Source organism: Echeneis naucrates, chromosome 14, assembly GCF_900963305.1.
Source record: "Echeneis naucrates chromosome 14, fEcheNa1.1, whole genome shotgun sequence".
In the NCBI taxonomy this organism is placed as follows: Eukaryota; Metazoa; Chordata; class Actinopteri; order Carangiformes; family Echeneidae; genus Echeneis; species Echeneis naucrates.
This window is the reverse complement of record NC_042524.1, coordinates 6,682,741-6,699,310: the sequence shown is the minus strand read 5'-3', so window position 1 is coordinate 6,699,310 and position 16,570 is coordinate 6,682,741. Positions and strand designations below refer to the sequence as shown.

The 16,570-nt window shown below is 43.7% G+C and overlaps 1 protein-coding gene, 1 non-coding gene and 1 pseudogene across 2 annotated transcripts; all 3 read right to left on the bottom strand.

Annotated features, from left to right (window-relative positions):
• Positions 1–543: 543 nt before the first annotated feature.
• Positions 544–4,470, bottom strand: LOC115053770 (endosialin-like). Its single transcript, XM_029518537.1, has 2 exons — positions 3,374–4,470; positions 544–2,561 (listed from the first exon to the last, which is right to left on the bottom strand). The coding sequence occupies exons 1-2, from the start codon at positions 3,789–3,791 to the stop codon at positions 817–819; spliced, it is 2,163 nt and encodes a 720-aa protein (XP_029374397.1). The 5' UTR covers positions 3,792–4,470; the 3' UTR covers positions 544–816.
• Positions 4,471–10,628: 6,158 nt separating this feature from the next.
• On the bottom strand, positions 10,629–15,430 carry LOC115054516 (CAAX prenyl protease 2-like; annotated as a pseudogene).
• On the bottom strand, positions 14,185–14,256 carry trnae-cuc (transfer RNA glutamic acid (anticodon CUC)). Its single transcript has one exon. It is a non-coding gene; the product is annotated as a tRNA-Glu (tRNA).
• Positions 15,431–16,570: the final 1,140 nt, after the last annotated feature.

Below are 16,570 nucleotides of genomic sequence, written 5' to 3'. Positions count from 1 at the left end.
GCTTCTCTATTTCCTCCTGTCAGGTTTGTCAGATTTCTCCCATCAGTCCTGTTCTTAGCGAGGCTGATCGTCATCTCCTGCCCTGTCCTTTTCCATCAGCCATTTTCTCCTCACTCAGATGTTTTGAACATGTTCTCATACCACAAACAATTTATCTTCCTCACATATCCTTGGTGCATATGTCAGGATTTTTTTTCTCTCTCATGAGCAGCAGCCCAAATAAATGTGTCCTCAAATGTTAAATCCTGTTGCAAGATCAGAACGGAGATTTGATTACAGAGTAGACTCCATCAAAATGTCGTGTTTCTCAACAGCACCCACAGTGAAGAAATTTCAAATGTGCGTGTCCTTCCCCTCCCTTTAAAAATTTTGCGTGGAAAATTCACCAAAGTCTTAAATTTGCTTTCACACATGGAGCCATGAAATCATAACCACGCATTCTTTCCACATGTGTTTCTTTTTGTGTGTGTATTTGCTCATTACTTTGGTGTATTTCCTTTTATAACTTTGATAGGCTCACAAACCACACAGCAATTCATCAGTTTATTGGTTTTATTGAATTTTAACACATGATGAGAGTGAATTATTTACAAAGGGTGTGCAACAGGAAGTATTATGTTTTCCTTGATGAGAGCCAATCATCTGTACTACATCCAAATAGTAGTTTCAGTGACCGGACCTCCATCACAAGAGAAATGGGAACAGACATCTGGGCTTTCAACACATCTGTATGAGTCTGTGTGTGTGTGTGTGAGTGTGTGTGTGTGTGTGTGTGTGTGTGTGCGCGCGCGCACTTGTATTTGTTTATTTTAGGGTTCATGCTTGGGTTTTGCCGTCCCTCCTGTCAGGAGGTGTTGTAGGGAGTATCCAACGATAGCAGTCTGAGAAACTCAGGCTCTTGTCCACAGCACAACTGGTGCAGTAGACGATCCCCAAAGCTAGCATCACTACGAGGAACACACACAGAGGCACCAGCAGGGCCACTAGCAGCCAGCTCCTGTCGTGTTTCCGTTTGCCCTCAGAAGATCCATCTCCTGCCTCCGCTGTGCCACTGACATCTTTTTCACTATCCGTCTTCGATGCCTTTCCTTCACCAGCACTGGCTGACCCATTTTCAGTCTCAACTTCCATTTCATCACTAACTTCTCTCGCCCCCGACTTAGCCTCATTGTCAATTTCATTGCCTGTGTTATATTTCTGTGTTGGCGACGGGGCTGTCTGATGTCGCTTTGGTGATATGTCATCCCAGTGGTTGAGATAATTGTCCTGCCCCTGAGTCATGTCAGGAGAGAGTCCCTCAGGGACTTCTGTACGCCAGTCAATGTCAAAATTAGTATCGGGTTCAAAGTTTGGGTCAGGGGTGAACGAGGTGGACCAAGGAATGTCGTGGTTTGGATCCACAACAGGTACATGAGAAGAGTCACTGGGGTCAGGGGTCAGGGTGGAGTATTCTTCATCATCCGCCGAAGGCAGGCAGCTAAGTCCATCTGACTGCAGGTCATAGCCATTGTCACAGTAGCATTGGTATCCGCCCATGTAATTCAGACACTGCTGTTGGCAGGGCGACTCCCCAACACACTCATCAATGTCCACACACTGCCCTTCACTTCCAAACTTGTACCCAGGGTTACACTGGCATGTGAAAGAACCCACTGTGTTTTCACAGGTGCCTTCACAGCTGTCTTCATCCAGGCACTCATCAATGTCCACACACTCGCCCTCATCGTCTGGCTGGTACCCGGAGTGGCAGGTACAATGGAAAGTTCCTGGGATGTTGACACAAAGTTGTGGACATGGTTGCTGTTGACATTCATCTACATCTGAACATCTGCGGCCATCGGGCCCCATTTGGTAGCCTGGGGGGCATGTGCAGCGGACGCCCCGTGCTGTCTCCATACAGTTGTACTCACACCCCATTTCCACACAGACCTGATTGATTTGAGGCCGGTCAGTGGGACCAGCAGAGTCGGAGGACAATTCAGGGGTTTCAGTTTGGCTAAGAGGGTCAATATTACAGCTGTAACCATCTTCATCTATTATAAAGCCCTCAGAACAGTAACAGTAGTAGTCTGTGTCAGTGTTTTGGCAGTACTGCTCACATCCATGGTCATTACTACACCAGTCTTGGTTTTTTACAACCACACTGGACGAGCAGAGTGGGGCATCTTTGGACCAGCCGACTGTCTCACCATCTTTCTCCGTACACCGCACAGTCTCCTGAGCACCAGCATCTGGGGCCGAGCTGTCCACAGGACATGGTAGATTGGCTACAGACCCATAGGGCACATGAGTCAGCAGGGTACTGACAAGTTGAAATGGGGTGGTGTAAACAGCTGGACCTCGGCCCTCATCCTCCAGTGGAGAGCACATTCCCCTGTAGTTGTACTGGCAAACGTATCCGTCCAATGGCAAAGTGCAGGAGCCATCGAGCCATCGAAAGTTGTCATTTCTGTCACGCCCGCTCTCTGAAATATGGACAGTCATGGCCACACATCGAGGGACTGCACAAGTCCCAGGGCTGTCTTCACGGAGCCAGTTAGTGAACTGGCCATCCTGGTCTCCTATTTACAGAAATAAGACCAGGTTGGTAAAAGCACAAAATCTCTTTTTTGATTATTTTCTTTTACATCAACCCATCTGCTCTTTATTTATAATAAACATCTTGCAATGTGTTAATAACCATTACAGTTGATATGTATAGAATTCAACTTCATTCATTACTGTTTTAATATAAAAGGGTTAGGTGTGCTACAGGCTACATATAGAAATAGACTATTATGGAAACTGACCCTTGAAATAATGACAAAAGATAAAAAAAACAAGTAAGTTTGATTAGTAACTGTTGCAAATTGCATCTGTTTAAAGTCTTTTTAAAGAAAAGATGAAGTCAGACACACTGAGTGATAAAAAAAAAAAACCCTCTGGTTTTTAAAAGCCAAAGTTTGTGTAATGACTAAATCAGGCTGAGGGGTAGCTGTGAGGTCAAAAGGAGGCTGAACTTCAACTGTCGCGCCAGCTCTGTCTCTGTGAAACAAAAGCAGTTAATGTAATAACCATTCAGTGCAGAGCTCTGGAAGCTGACAGAGAAGTCACAATTCTGGCTGGAAACACTGCCAGGGCCAATTTAATCCAGAGGGCATAGTTAACTAATGAATTTTTGACCACATCTCTCCTGGCCCTCCAATTTTCCATTAGGTCATGTTCAGAAATTTCGATTCTTAATTGTAAAAGAAAACGTATAATTAGGTAGTTTATCTTTATTTTGGGAGCATTTTGGCTGAGCTCAGCTATTAAAAATACAATAAAATGACTCATATAGTGCAGAAAGTCATTAATGGGAACAGAGGAAGATGAAATGTTAAAAATATGAGACCTGTGACCCAGACGAATCCTCTGAGGGGCCGGGTGGATGAACACTGGCGTGGGGGTCTGTGCAGCCCAATCCAGAGGCGAAGCCTTAACCTGGTCCCCTGTGGCTCGATGGCTGACAGGAGCTCATGGACCACACCCGCTGCCTCATGGGTATGCATCGTCGCAAGCGTCCCACCTCGCTCCCGGCAGCTGCGCCCAGCCTCCCTGAAGGTTCTCTTCTGTAGGAAGACAGCATAGCATCCCTCCAGGTGGCAGATGGCATCTTTTTCTGCCAGGTGAGCCCTGGCAGCTGGATGCTCCGCTTCCGCCTCCCTCAGCCTCTGTCCTTGGCTTCCCGGAGCCAGACAGACCATTAGCAGCCACAGGATACACAGGAGAGCCATGTTGCTGCTGCTACTTCTCCTCATGGTCTTTTGCATCCTCCACCAAGATATTAGGTTTAAACTAGGCCAACATTCAAATGAATGTCTCAAACTGATTGTCAAAATAAATAACAAAATCAATTATGATAAAAAAAACAAAAACAAAAAATAAAAAAAACTTTTCTGACCCCTAGACTTGATTTTTCCCACTTCAAACTAATGCCATGCAATCAGTCTGTATTTCAATAAATAGTCTGATCTAACTGGTTATGAATGGAACAAATCTCAGGCAAAACGGTCCAAAACTAACATCTGATTATCTAAAATAGATCGTCCGAGTTGCTCAGCAAATAGCCCTGGAGTGCACAATCCATCAAACGCCATTCATCAGTAAACTGTCAGTGCTGGTCTCACAATGAAATGGATTTCTCAAGATGCTCTATGAAAGCAATAGAAACCAATGCAATCCAAGTGCATCCCTTAGAAAGTCCAACTGAGCCCAATACAGGTCCAAAATAAAGTCCAGTGAAGTAGTAGTGGAGTCCAAGGTTAAAAACCTTTGAATGGAGCTATCTGTCCTTCATTTACATCCAAAAGAGTAAAATGGAGTCCATAATGAATCTGATGAGTTTCAGTGACAAAAAACGTCTCCTGTGTCAGATCCTGCTTTCTTGCTTCTGCAGAAGTTGGCTCTCTGGCTGGACCACAGAAAGAGAGAAAGATGGGGGAGGGTGAGGAGAGGGGGGCTACGTAGAGGAAAAAGAATAGTGTGTTTTTGGAAGAGGGGGCTGGTAAAGTGTCTGAGTGTATAAGGGGGCTGGAGGGGCTGATGAGTTGGAGTGGTGGTATGGTGGGATGTGTGTGTGAGTTCGGGAAGGGGGTTGAAAACCCTCAGAGGGTTATGAAAACCATACGGCACCATTCTGTCCCCCCCATCTTGCCTATGGCTTCAAATACGCACGCACATGCACATGCACGCACACACAGACACATGCACAAAGCACTCAAGTATGGACAGGAGTGGAAAGTGTTTGTCAGCCCTGTGAGATGCAAAGATTGTCTCCACCTTCTTCTCCTTTTTCTCCTCCACCTTCTGTCTGTGTCTCCTGTTCTCCATCAGCCTCTTATTGTTTTTGTGTTGATTTTTTTCCCCTCATTCCTTCTTCATCTCTGTCTTTACATTATTTTTCACTCGCTTTCCTCTATTTCCGTCATCCACCCCATTTCCCACTCTCTTTTTCTGTCATGTTTTTCTTTTACCAAGTCTATAGCAGCTGGAAGTTTTTACAGCCCAATGGAAACATTTGAGTATGGGACAAGAATACCTGTTGGAACAGGCATTTGTGTGGGGGTTTGCAAACAAAGTTTTTCAATAACTTCTTTGGGCACAGATGTCTAATTGTATGCATGAGTGTTCTTCAGTGTGTGGCCACCACTTGGGGGCATGAGGAGGAGAGGAAACAGGAAATGCCAGATGTGCATCAGTCTGACCTCTCAGTAGCTGGGGAGCACAGGACTAGGGGTACCTCCACTTGTATCACACAAGCTGGCTTTTTAGTGTGAAGTCATAGACAAAAATATGACCTTGTTATTTTTCTTATAGCCATTCAGAAATAGGAGCCAAATAACACTGAACAACAACTGAGCCACTGTGATTTCAGGGTTGAAGATTTGACAGAACTGTTACAGATTTGCAGATTCTGAGGAACAACTGTGTAAGATATTGTAAATGATGGTCTACCACACAAAACCAAACTGAACTGCCAAACAACAATCCCAAACATGAGTGGAAAAGTGCTTATGCAAACAGAAGAACTTCACGCTGATGCTCATCACATTTTCTCTCTTTTGGAAAGTGTGACAGCACAACCGAGGCAGCTTAATGTTGTTACATACGGCAGCTTTCCTCCGGGTCTGGATGTGGGACGCCGCTGTGCAATGCAGCCTCAGAATGACAGCAACGTTTCACCCACTGTAGCCTCTTAACTCACAGATGATGAGATGGAAAAGGTCTGTATGCTGTATGTATCTTTGAATCAGTTTTTAACCACAAACCAAGTGTGTCAAAGCCTATGTTCTCCCCGTGTACAGGAGATGAGTTGGCTGGCTGTGGTGTGTTGGTTTTGGCAGGCAGAATATACAGTCTAAATGCAGCAGTCTTTTCCAGTTATGTAACAGCTATCAGAACCAGAGGGAGAACAAACCTCAGGATCCTGGAGAACCTAAAGAGCCTTTTGGGCTTGTTCCCCTCCTCCTCCTCCTCCTCCTCCATCTCTGGTCTCCCTTTGCTTTTCTTTTTCTTGGACTACCCCCATTCTCCTCTCCTCTCTTCCTCTCCTCATTATTCTTTCATCACTTTTGTCCCTCCTCTCCTTTCTTGTTACTCTCCTCCCTTTTCTTATCTTCTCATTGCTCTTCTCTGCCCCTCTTCTCTTTAAACCTCATTAGTTAGGCTTGCGAGTCAGCAATCTCTCCCACAGAACGCCTGCTTTTTAACCCAAACCTTCAACTCTTGGTCTGTTTATTCTATCTTTCAGCCTGGTCAACTCCTCCCCCCTGCTCAGACAGCCACGCCCCCCAGAAGCACATTCCAAAGATGTAATTGATTGAACAGACAAAACTTCTCCTTTCCATAGTCTTGCACTCACTATTCCCCCATTTCACATTAATCTACTTACAGTACCTCCAAGCTGCTCCCAATCCAAAGACCTCTAATGGAACATACAGACCTCTTGATTTTATATTCCCTACCTCCTCGGTCACAGACTACCTCGACCTCCTTGAATCCTAGCCACTTGCCACATATCATTACTGGCTCTGATACATTGTCAGCTTCTAGCTTCCAAGAAGCTGAATGCACCTTCCAGCTCCTTGGCCTCTCCACTTCACATCAACTGTTCATGTATTTTTTTTAGCCACCCAATGGCTGTTCTTGATTTCATGGCCACTCAACTTTTAGTATCTGGACTGATAAGACATTTCAGATTCCTTTCCTCCAGTGAACAGACATATTTTTTTTAACAAATCTAAGACCTGAGCTGTGCTAGAAGAGAGCTGTCGCCCCACAGCAAGGTGGTCACAGTTTGCATGTTCTACCCGTGCCTGCATGGGTCCTTGTCATGGACTGGCGACCTGTCCAGGGTGTATCCCATCCTTGCCCAATGTAAACTGGGATCGGCTTCAGCACCCCCCAAAAACCTGTAAACGGATAAGTGGGAGAAAGAAAGATGAGCGAATGTTTGAAAGTTCAAGGTGTTAACATGTCTATAGATGGATACACTGGAGGGCTGAATAAAACACCAGCCAGCACAACGACAAAACATTTTAACACAGTGATTTCACCAGACAGGCAGACCGAGTTGACGGTACTCACTTGCTGCACTTGTAGACGTTAAAAGAGCAAGTGTATCATAAATAAGTATAAATGATGCTGAAAGCGAGCTGGCAAACAAACCTTGCCTGCTTTCTGGGATGTGAGCTTTGGATTGTCTGAGTTACAGAGCAGTTTGGGTAGACCACTTAAATGAGACTAAAGTGGCTGCAGCTGTGACAGGAGCTCTATGAGATTTAAATCAGAGCTAAAATCAGACTAGCAGGATAATTCAGGGAGAGGGTGGAGGGTTAGAGAAGCCCTTGTCCCTCCCTGCCTTTGACTTTCCTTGCCACCATTGAGGAGCCTTGAGCACCCAACAAATCAGATCACATTTGTACTAAGTAACTTCCAACTGTGACTGGGGAGCAGCGGCTTTTGCACATGGTTTTGACATTTACAGTAAATGCAACAAATGAGGTCAACTTCAATGGTTTTAACTGTCGTATCATTTCATACATACCACAAAATATCCAGGTTCGATATTGATATATGTATTTGTTCCTGCGTGCATGTCACACTTTTCCCTCCTTTTGCTTAGACAATTAAAAAAAGTTTTTATGTTTCTGATCCTAGGATGACCAGTCTTTCCTTCTCAGCTCTGGGAGACCCACAGTGTTATTTCCTCCGTGTCTGGGGTCAACGCAGTATGGACGTGCACCCTTTGAGCCTGTTCAAACAGTCGTGCCATATCAAATACAGCAGGACACGTCAGTTGTTCATTTTTCCCAACCACTGGTGTCTTATGTCACACACACGAGCGCACATACAAATGCACAAATGCACATCCACATCCACACACTGAAGCAATTAGCTGCGGCCTTGTGGTTAAATAATGGAGTGTAGGCATTCCTGGTGATTTCTGTGGACTGGAGGAAAAAGACGGTACTTTTATCCGCTTCTTCTACAAGGTCCATATGTTTCATCTTTCATGGCTCCTTCCACACCCAGATTGTCAAGAAATCTTCACCACAATCATCTGAGTTGACTGGGATTGCTGTCCAACTGTTCAATCCAGAGAGAGAGTAAATTCCTGTCAGCTGAAATATATAGTTACTAAATCGATCAACCAAAAGTGTTTGGATGCTGCATTGCAGATGTCTAAGCTAAAATGCTTATTTATAAGTATTTGTATGTCTTTATTTCACTGGGTTACATACTTTTCAGCCATTTTCTTCTGTATTTTTGCTGGCTTTAGCACATGCTCATACCTGGGAGCTTCCCAGTCCAAACACGGCCAGCTGCCTCAATCAACTGTGCAGTGCCAGTGGAACAATTTCAGATTGTCAGATTGCAGGACAGAAACTCTTAAGCATATGGGCAGAATTTGGGAAATCTAATTAGTTTCTTCATTTACATACTTCCCTGAAAAAAGATTTAAGAGATTTTTACTTTTACTTACTTACTTTACTATTTTTTTCATGACATTCTTTATTCTGTTATACAGTGGAAAAAGGGAAAATGAATGCCATTGTATGAACAGCTGCTACTGAATTTCGTTAAGGAGTCATATGACAAGTTTAAGACAAACATGGCCACGGATGGAAACTGCAGTGACTAAGCTTGAGAGCCCCACAAAAACATTCTTGAGTTTTGAAGAAAAAAAGAGAGAAACACAACAAACCATAGCTCGAGTGGCACTGATGTATGAAAAAAAAATCACAAATGTGTATACAAACCTCAGACAAACAGAAACCCTGGTTCTTAAGGTTTAAAAAAAAAAAAAAACTAAACAAAACTGCTGAGAGGCAGAAAGAGCGATGGAGAGAGTGCTGGATAATTCCTGACAGATTATTCCTTTACCAGATGATAGGCTCAGCTTTTCCATAGACAAAGCCATGCACATGCACACACAGACACACACACACATTCATCTTACACTTCTTTGTAGAGTCTTTCATGATACACTGATATTTCTCCAAGGAGGGGGCTGTTTGTGTGTTATTGCATGTGTGCTTGTGTAATGGTGAATGCATTAACAGTGAGAAGAAAGGATTGTAATTCTTCACAAACGCATAGACACATAGAAACAAAGTCAGCTGGACCTTTAAAATAACCCAGCATCAGTTCAGCTTATTCCATCTGGTCCCTTCCTGTTTAAATGTTATATGTTTTTTACCCCACATTCACATTTCTCATGTGAGAGGCTCAAAAAGCAGCATCAGCAAATGATGGTAAATTACTTTCTAACCACAATGTTAAAATCTTCTGCAGACCAGCGCTCTGCACTGAAGTTGAATAACAGCCTCTCTCTATTGTTCTGCTGTCTTGGCTTCACATTCCCAGCTGTGAGGCAGTGGTCACCTTACAGCCTCAGACAGTGGCGGCCAAATCAAAGGTTGTTGGGTTTTATCCCCATTTAATTCTCAAAGGAAAAGCACAAGAGCTGCAAATAGGTAGCACAGTCACATCTTGCAAAAACTCCTGTCAAACTTGATGCAGAGCAGCGAAGTCCTCCAGATTCTCAAACCTTCAGCAGCCAGCAGCTGAGGTCTGTGTTGCTGTACTGGAGAGGACCCAAGTATGACTGAGATGAAATATATGAATGTAAACCAGAGAGGGAGCATGATGAGAAATCAGCAATCTATCCTTGAATAAACAGAGATTTTAAAAATCCCTCCTTAATTCCTTTAAATCTCCTCACCGCTGAAAAGACAGTAAATTTTAATTTGTCAGCACATGTTAGTTTGTACCAGAAGTAATGGGGAGATGTTAGACAGTCACTGCTCACAGAGACTCCACTTTAAATCTGTGGATACAATATGTTAAGGTTAGGAGGAATATTTAGACTATTTGAGAAATGTGCTTTTTCAGTTGGCTTAGTAGAAATATCAACCCATATATATATATATATATATATATATATATATAAACCTAACCCATTCTTCCAAATTCTATCACATTGTGTTTAATAAGAGACCATGTTGATGTGATGTCTAGACACAATGGAGTAAAAATGGAGTACAAAGTTTTTTTCAAAAAACTTCACAGTCTCGTAATTTTCAATGGGCACAACCTTTCACTTTTTCACTGACCCTGAATGACTTCTCTCCTGTCGTCTCCTCTCCTCTCCTCGCATTTCCTCTAGCCTAGCCTCCTATCCCCCACATTCTGAATTTCCTTGGAGACACACTAATGATTCCCCCCATCCTCCCCTTTCCTTTTCTTTCCTCCATTAATCGCACTTCTCTTCTCTTTCTCTTCTCTCTCTTTTCTGGCAATGCTCTTGTTGCTTCTGGCAGAAACCATTTTTCTCAGTATTTTCAGTACAATCTTGTCTTGCATGGCCTTATTTGTCCTGGTAAAGTGACTTGACATCACCATCTGTCTACGCTCTGGTTCCTATCATGTGTTTGTTGGCCGTGGTGTTTGTGTTACTGTCCGTCTTTCTCTCGCTCTGTCTGCATATCTTTCTCGACTGCTGTCTCTTCCGTTGCCTTCGACTTTCACTCGTTCTCATTTGTCTTTCTCTGCCACACACAGATGTATTTTTAAGAGCATTACTGTGTTGCATTTAATTTCATCTAGCATGCACGCGCAGGGGCAGGAGCCAGGCTGCAGATGGGAATAGCACCATAGAAGAAGAGATCTGTCAGAGGGAAGAGCAGCAGCAGAAACAGCAGGGCCTCCATTGCATATGAGAAGAGTAGAGCTGTGCATTGATGGTGCTGCAGGGCTGAGCTGATGACGATTACAGAATGAATGGCATAAAACGGGGCCTACAATATGACCTAAAGAAAGAGAGAAGAGTTCAAATAAGGTGGCATCTGTTGCTGAGGAGCAACCATATAGTCTATTACTGTATCTCCATATTTCACCAATTCTCCTGAATATGAAGGCAGTAAAGCTACCAAACACAGTTGTGTACAAAAATTGCAGCCCTGCGACAAAACAGCAGATAGAGCAGTTCAGTGGAAGAGTCATAGTTATACTGTTCTTCTGCAACATCAATATGATATTTCAAAATTTTATGAATAATATGCTTACATTATAATCCTTCATGTATATATTAAGCCATAATCTATGATCATGATAAAGTTAATCATACCATCTGTGTAATAAATCATCCATCAGCCAAAGAAATTTTTTTTTATGAGTTAGTGCACCGACATTGTAATCATTTTGTTTGCATTGTTTCATTTTAGGTTTCTTGTTGGGTTCACTTACCTGCCATCAGGAGAATGACTCTCATACTGGCTTTCTGGAGGCGCCGTTGCTCAGTGATGTGGTGAAAATGAGCTTGAACAAACAGACTAAAAGAACGACAAGAAGAGTTTCTTTGGTTAGCAAAATCCTGACATTGAAAGTCACCATTTGCTAACATGGATTCAGAAGAGAAAATTTTTCATCAAACACAAATTTTATCATTTGTTGACCCAAAAAAGAGAGCGTGAGAGAGAGAAAAATGGATTTCAACCTCAAGTTATTTACAGGCTGGAAATCTGGTATCCATACCAACACCAAAGAACAATGGAGCCATAAAAATGGCAGCTGTGGGTCCTACACAGGGCACCAGCATGGGCAGCATGGCCCCTCTGAACACCAGCTCCTCCATCAGTGGTGCCACCACCTGGTTCCGGAGCCACACTACGTCTCCAAAGCAAAGTCTCCACGACTGAACATCTGCAAAATTCAGTCAAATCTTATGATGACATAAAGATGAAATACATGCAAGCATAAATATATATACACATACTCACCCAGTGCAGAGAGCACTTCCATGGTGAAGCCATTGGGGTCGTCTACTGCAGAATGAACCTGGGGACCGAGATAAAAAACCTGATGTTTTGAATAAAGTCAGTTGTTTACAACATCCAGTTGAAGTATATAAAATAAGATCAAAGACTGGAATGTAGAAACAGCAGGGCACAGCTTTTCAATGTGTGGTTTAAGCATGCACATGGGATATCGTTATAACCTGCAGTAAAGCCATGTTGTAATACAACAGGAATGGAAACTGAATCTCTGAATGTCAAAACTGTCTTACTGTAGTGTAAATAAAATGTACTAAGAGGGAAACAGAATCCATACGATAATCTTTCCTGCAGCCAAATAAATTTATCTTGAATGTTCTCAAGTTGTCTTTGGGTCTGGGGGGTAATGAAAACAAGGAAGTAAAAACAGTTAAAATTGCTGTTTTGTCATAGTGGTTAGCACTGTTGCCCCACGATAATAAGGTTGTGGGTTTGGTTCCCGGGCCTGGGGCCTTTCTATGTAGAGTTTGTGTGTTCTCCCCGTGCCTGCGTGGGTTTCCTCCCACTGTCAAAAGACATCATGTTTGGGTTAATTGGTGACTCTAAATTGTCCGTAGGTGTGAGTGTGGGTGTTTGTTCATTTCTGTCTGTCTCTGTGTGTTGGCCCTGTGATCGACTGGTGACCAGTCCAAGGTGAACCCCGTCCTTGCCCAATGTGAGCTGGAATTGGCTCCAGCACCCCCCATGACCCAGAAACAGATGAGTGGCAAAAGATGAATGAGGGAATTATGTTATTGTATTAGTTTTCCCTCTGAACCTTCTCTGTGCAGTCAAATCATTCCAATGTCAGACCTAATCTGTGAAAAGCAGGCACTCATATGGTTTTGAGAAAAACATCTCCGTATTTTTTATTTATTTATTTATTTACTTTTTTTGTGGTAGAAACTGTATCCTTCTCTCGAGTTCCTTAATCTGGGTGGGGGGTCTCTGATTTACCATGGTTAGCAGCAGCGGCAGAACGACAGCAGGAACAAATCCCTCCAGATGAACTCCCATCAGCTCCCACACAGAGGCATCAACCTGGAAGAGTGAAATGTGCCTTTTTGAGCACTTTAAATCCAGTGGAAATGCCTCCTGGGCTTCAGGACACACCCAGTTGGATTTACAGCTCAATCCTCAGTCGTGTCATTTACCTTAAGAGATCCCATACTGATCCCATATTCCTGCAATTTTTGGGATAGAGCCATTATTCTGCATATCGCAATGGGACTTGTTAATGCATTGAGCACACCGAAGTGAGTATCGTTTGTGGTGCTACTGGACTGATTCCCATTACACATAGATGTCAGGTTAGTCAGAGAGGGATGTTTATGGAAAATCTGGTGGGTGATTGGAGTGTGGCAGGATTGAGTAAGTTTGCTTTGTTACACCACATTGCATCACTGTTGGAGATTCCTGGTGACCAGACTTACCGAGCATAACTTGGCTCGACATCTCAGAAAGTTATTGTTGACACAGGAGGAGTTTTATGATAGCTGATTTGTCATCATGCAGTGGATTGCAGCCCAAATGAGAAATGAGATGCGGACGCCGACGTTTTGTCCATGTGTACTCACCTTGATATCGGCCCAGTGAATCCAGGCTTTCCCTGCTGCAGGTGACAGGGCAGAGACCAGGAGGACACCAGCACAGCGACGCTTTATCGTTCCAGGATGGTCTCTGCACGCACACACACAACAGTTTAATAACCAAGACAACAGCATTGTTGCTGTCCTAGAACTGTTGGTGAGTTGCAAACCTGGGTAAGCTGCTTCTCCAGACGTACAAACCGCCAACGTACACGCAGGCGAGCAGAAAGCAGCTTGGCACACACAGCCAGCACTTCGTATGAGCAAACTCCACCTGCCCAATGAGACCATGTCCTGGTTCTGCTCTATGCATGACAAGAACCGAGGGTGTGAAATCAGAGTTTCAGGAGGTTTCTCAGGTGCTAACAACAGCAGCTTGGGTTCTGTGGCTTCAGATTGATTAAATCCAGTCTGTCGATTCAGATTAGAGGGAGCTGCTTAACCCTACCACTCTCTAAAGGGTACACACACACACACACACACACACACACACACACACACACACACACACACCTGTACACTCACTGTTGGTTTATGATTTGAACTAAATCTTTCGAACTGCATGTAAAAGTTTGGGAGTTCATATTTTGTTGACTTTGTAATACAAAGGAGGAAATAAAGACGTAGCATAGCAGCCTGCTGAGGACAAAAATCGACCAGGAAATAGGTTTACACACGGAGGCCAACTCCGAGACACCTGCGAGGACGACAGAGAGGTAGATGTTGTTCAGTAAGAAAAAAAAAAAAAAAAAAAGCTGTTCCCTGACCGGGAATCGAACCCGGGCCGCGGCGGTGAGAGCGCCGAATCCTAACCACTAGACCACCAGGGAGGTGCTGATCGATATCCGTCATTAACAATAAAAATCTGCTCTATCCAACCAGACCAACCGAACTCCTGCCAATTCCACTCATGTTTGATGCAAAGTTTTAAATAATACATCTGCACAGTTTACACAGTAAACTATGTATAATATTTATAAAAAAAAATACACTACATCAACTCCAAATGTTGTTGCATTGTGTTTGTGTCCTAAAACAGCGGCCCTCAACCTTTTCTGCTTCACGGACCGGTGTGTCAACCGATTCGGTTCCCCCCAAATTCCGGTTCCCCTTTACGCTGATTTACTGCTGAGTCGTGCGTAGTTGCTAAGTTACCGTGCGTACTTAAAGAAGAAACGCAAATAGAAACACAGTTGGTGTACGGAAAGCGACATGGAACAAGCCAATGTGTAGGTTACTGGTATGGTATTTATTATATAACAAAATAAATTGAGAATGCATTTGTTCGGCCATTAATTGTGAATCTTTGTGTAAATGGATGCCAGCTAGCATATCTGTGCGAGAGTAGCCTACGTTAAGTAAACCTCACTGCCGGATCACTTACACTAGTTAGTCGCTTCGAAATGGACTGCTAGCTAACTGGTTAGCTAACTGGTTAGCATGCTCGGCTGACGGATTGATGACATTATTTTTGACTTATAACGTTACTATTGCTTCCCGTTCATTTGGAAACGGGCGGAGCGCCTGCGAATGACATATTTCTGCTCCTCGGAAACACCCACCGGATAGTGTCCGTATTACTCGTTGAACACAAGTTTACCATTTTAACATAAAGAACATACACTCACATGACAAACGCTCATCCTGGCCGCCCTTTGGGAAACTGGGTTGGGAATTAGTTTATGTCCTGGGTTAGTTCAGAGCAAGTGTGTGATTTATACGAAAGTCAATGATCCATTCGCTGAACACTTAATATTTTTACACATGATCTGTTATCTCTTGCACGACATGCCCATAAAATAGGCTATAGGTCTACATAACTGTCATTGATCGATCGACCAGTTAAACTGTAGCATACACACAACAAAAGCTCAGCAACAAAGCATGGTATTTATTTACTCATAAGAATTATTAACAAATCAACAGGCGTGGACTCGGAGCTGAGAAGAATAGGTCACGTGGGGTGCTGGAGCCAATCCCAGCTCACTTTGGGTTTTACGTCATCACGGTTCAGGTAGGTCAGGTAACGTAAATGACGCAAATGTATGCGGCAACTCGAGCAGCGCTGTGGCGCAGTGGTAACGCTGCCGCCCCGCACCTAGGTGGGCGACGTTCGATTCCCGGCTAGGGACGGTGAATGTGTAATGTAATGTAATGTAACCCCGGGGTTAAGTGATGATAATGTTAATATGTATAATAATGTAATAATGTAATGTGTAACTGTAACTGATTGTATGATGTACTGTAACCCATAATGTATGTAATGTAATGTAATGTATGTATGTAAAGGTCCATTCCCGGTGTGGGCACCTGAACGTGTCTACGGAGTTAGTTGGTTGCGAGTGATGGACTGGGCTAATGCAGATACGGCGCCCCCCCCAGGACCTAGGCCGAACCACACAAGACGGGTGACGGCACCCCTCCAGGAACGGACCGAGACCAGACCGGAGACAGGACATACAGACTAGACCAGTAAAAGAGCGAAGGAATCACCCACTGAGGTGATTTGTTTATCTTTTTAGTGATAGTTTTATAACACATAGTATTTTTTGAGTTACAGAAGTTTCTAACTTGTTTTCTTCCTAAACCCCCCCCAAACAAATGGTTTGGCCACCGAGCCTTCGCTAAGCCCCGCCCCCCTTGGTTACTGTTGCTATGCTAGCCTGTTGTCTGAAGTTCGGCAGGAAAATGTCCAGTCAGCATCAGTCCGGTGATCAGAAAGGAAAAGAAAAGACAATAAGAAAATAAAGGGTTGAGAAATGTTCTATGCAAATGTTTTTTAAAAAGGTGGTGACGGTGAATGTTGGACGAGAAACGTAGAGCAAGGTAAGAAACAGGGCCGTTAGCTTGTAACGTAAGCTAAGTGGACAGCTCTAATGCTAACGTCCATTAGCCTAGCTTGTATTAAAGCCCGACACAAAACGTTATCTTTGACAGAAACAGCTGAGTTTGGGAGCTCCATCAGAAAGGAAGAGACAGAGAGGAGAGGGCTCCAGCTGCAGTCAGGTCACAGAGACTGTGACATGGGGGCAGAGGAATTTATTTAACTCGTTTGCTTTTTTTCTGCACAAAGATATTGACCGCAAATTTAACAAGTACTCCACCGCTTCAGACACAACAACACACACAAGGACCGGGACAACA

Bases quoted from the DNA above. Each gene is read 5' to 3' on its own strand.
- LOC115053770 (XM_029518537.1), bottom strand. From the start codon at position 3,791: ATGCAAAAGACCATGAGGAGAAGTAGCAGCAGCAACATGGCTCTCCTG. The intron at 2,562-3,373 runs GTCTCATATTTT...TTCTGTAAATAG, and splicing joins AGGATTCGTCTGGGTCACAG to GAGACCAGGATGGCCAGTTC.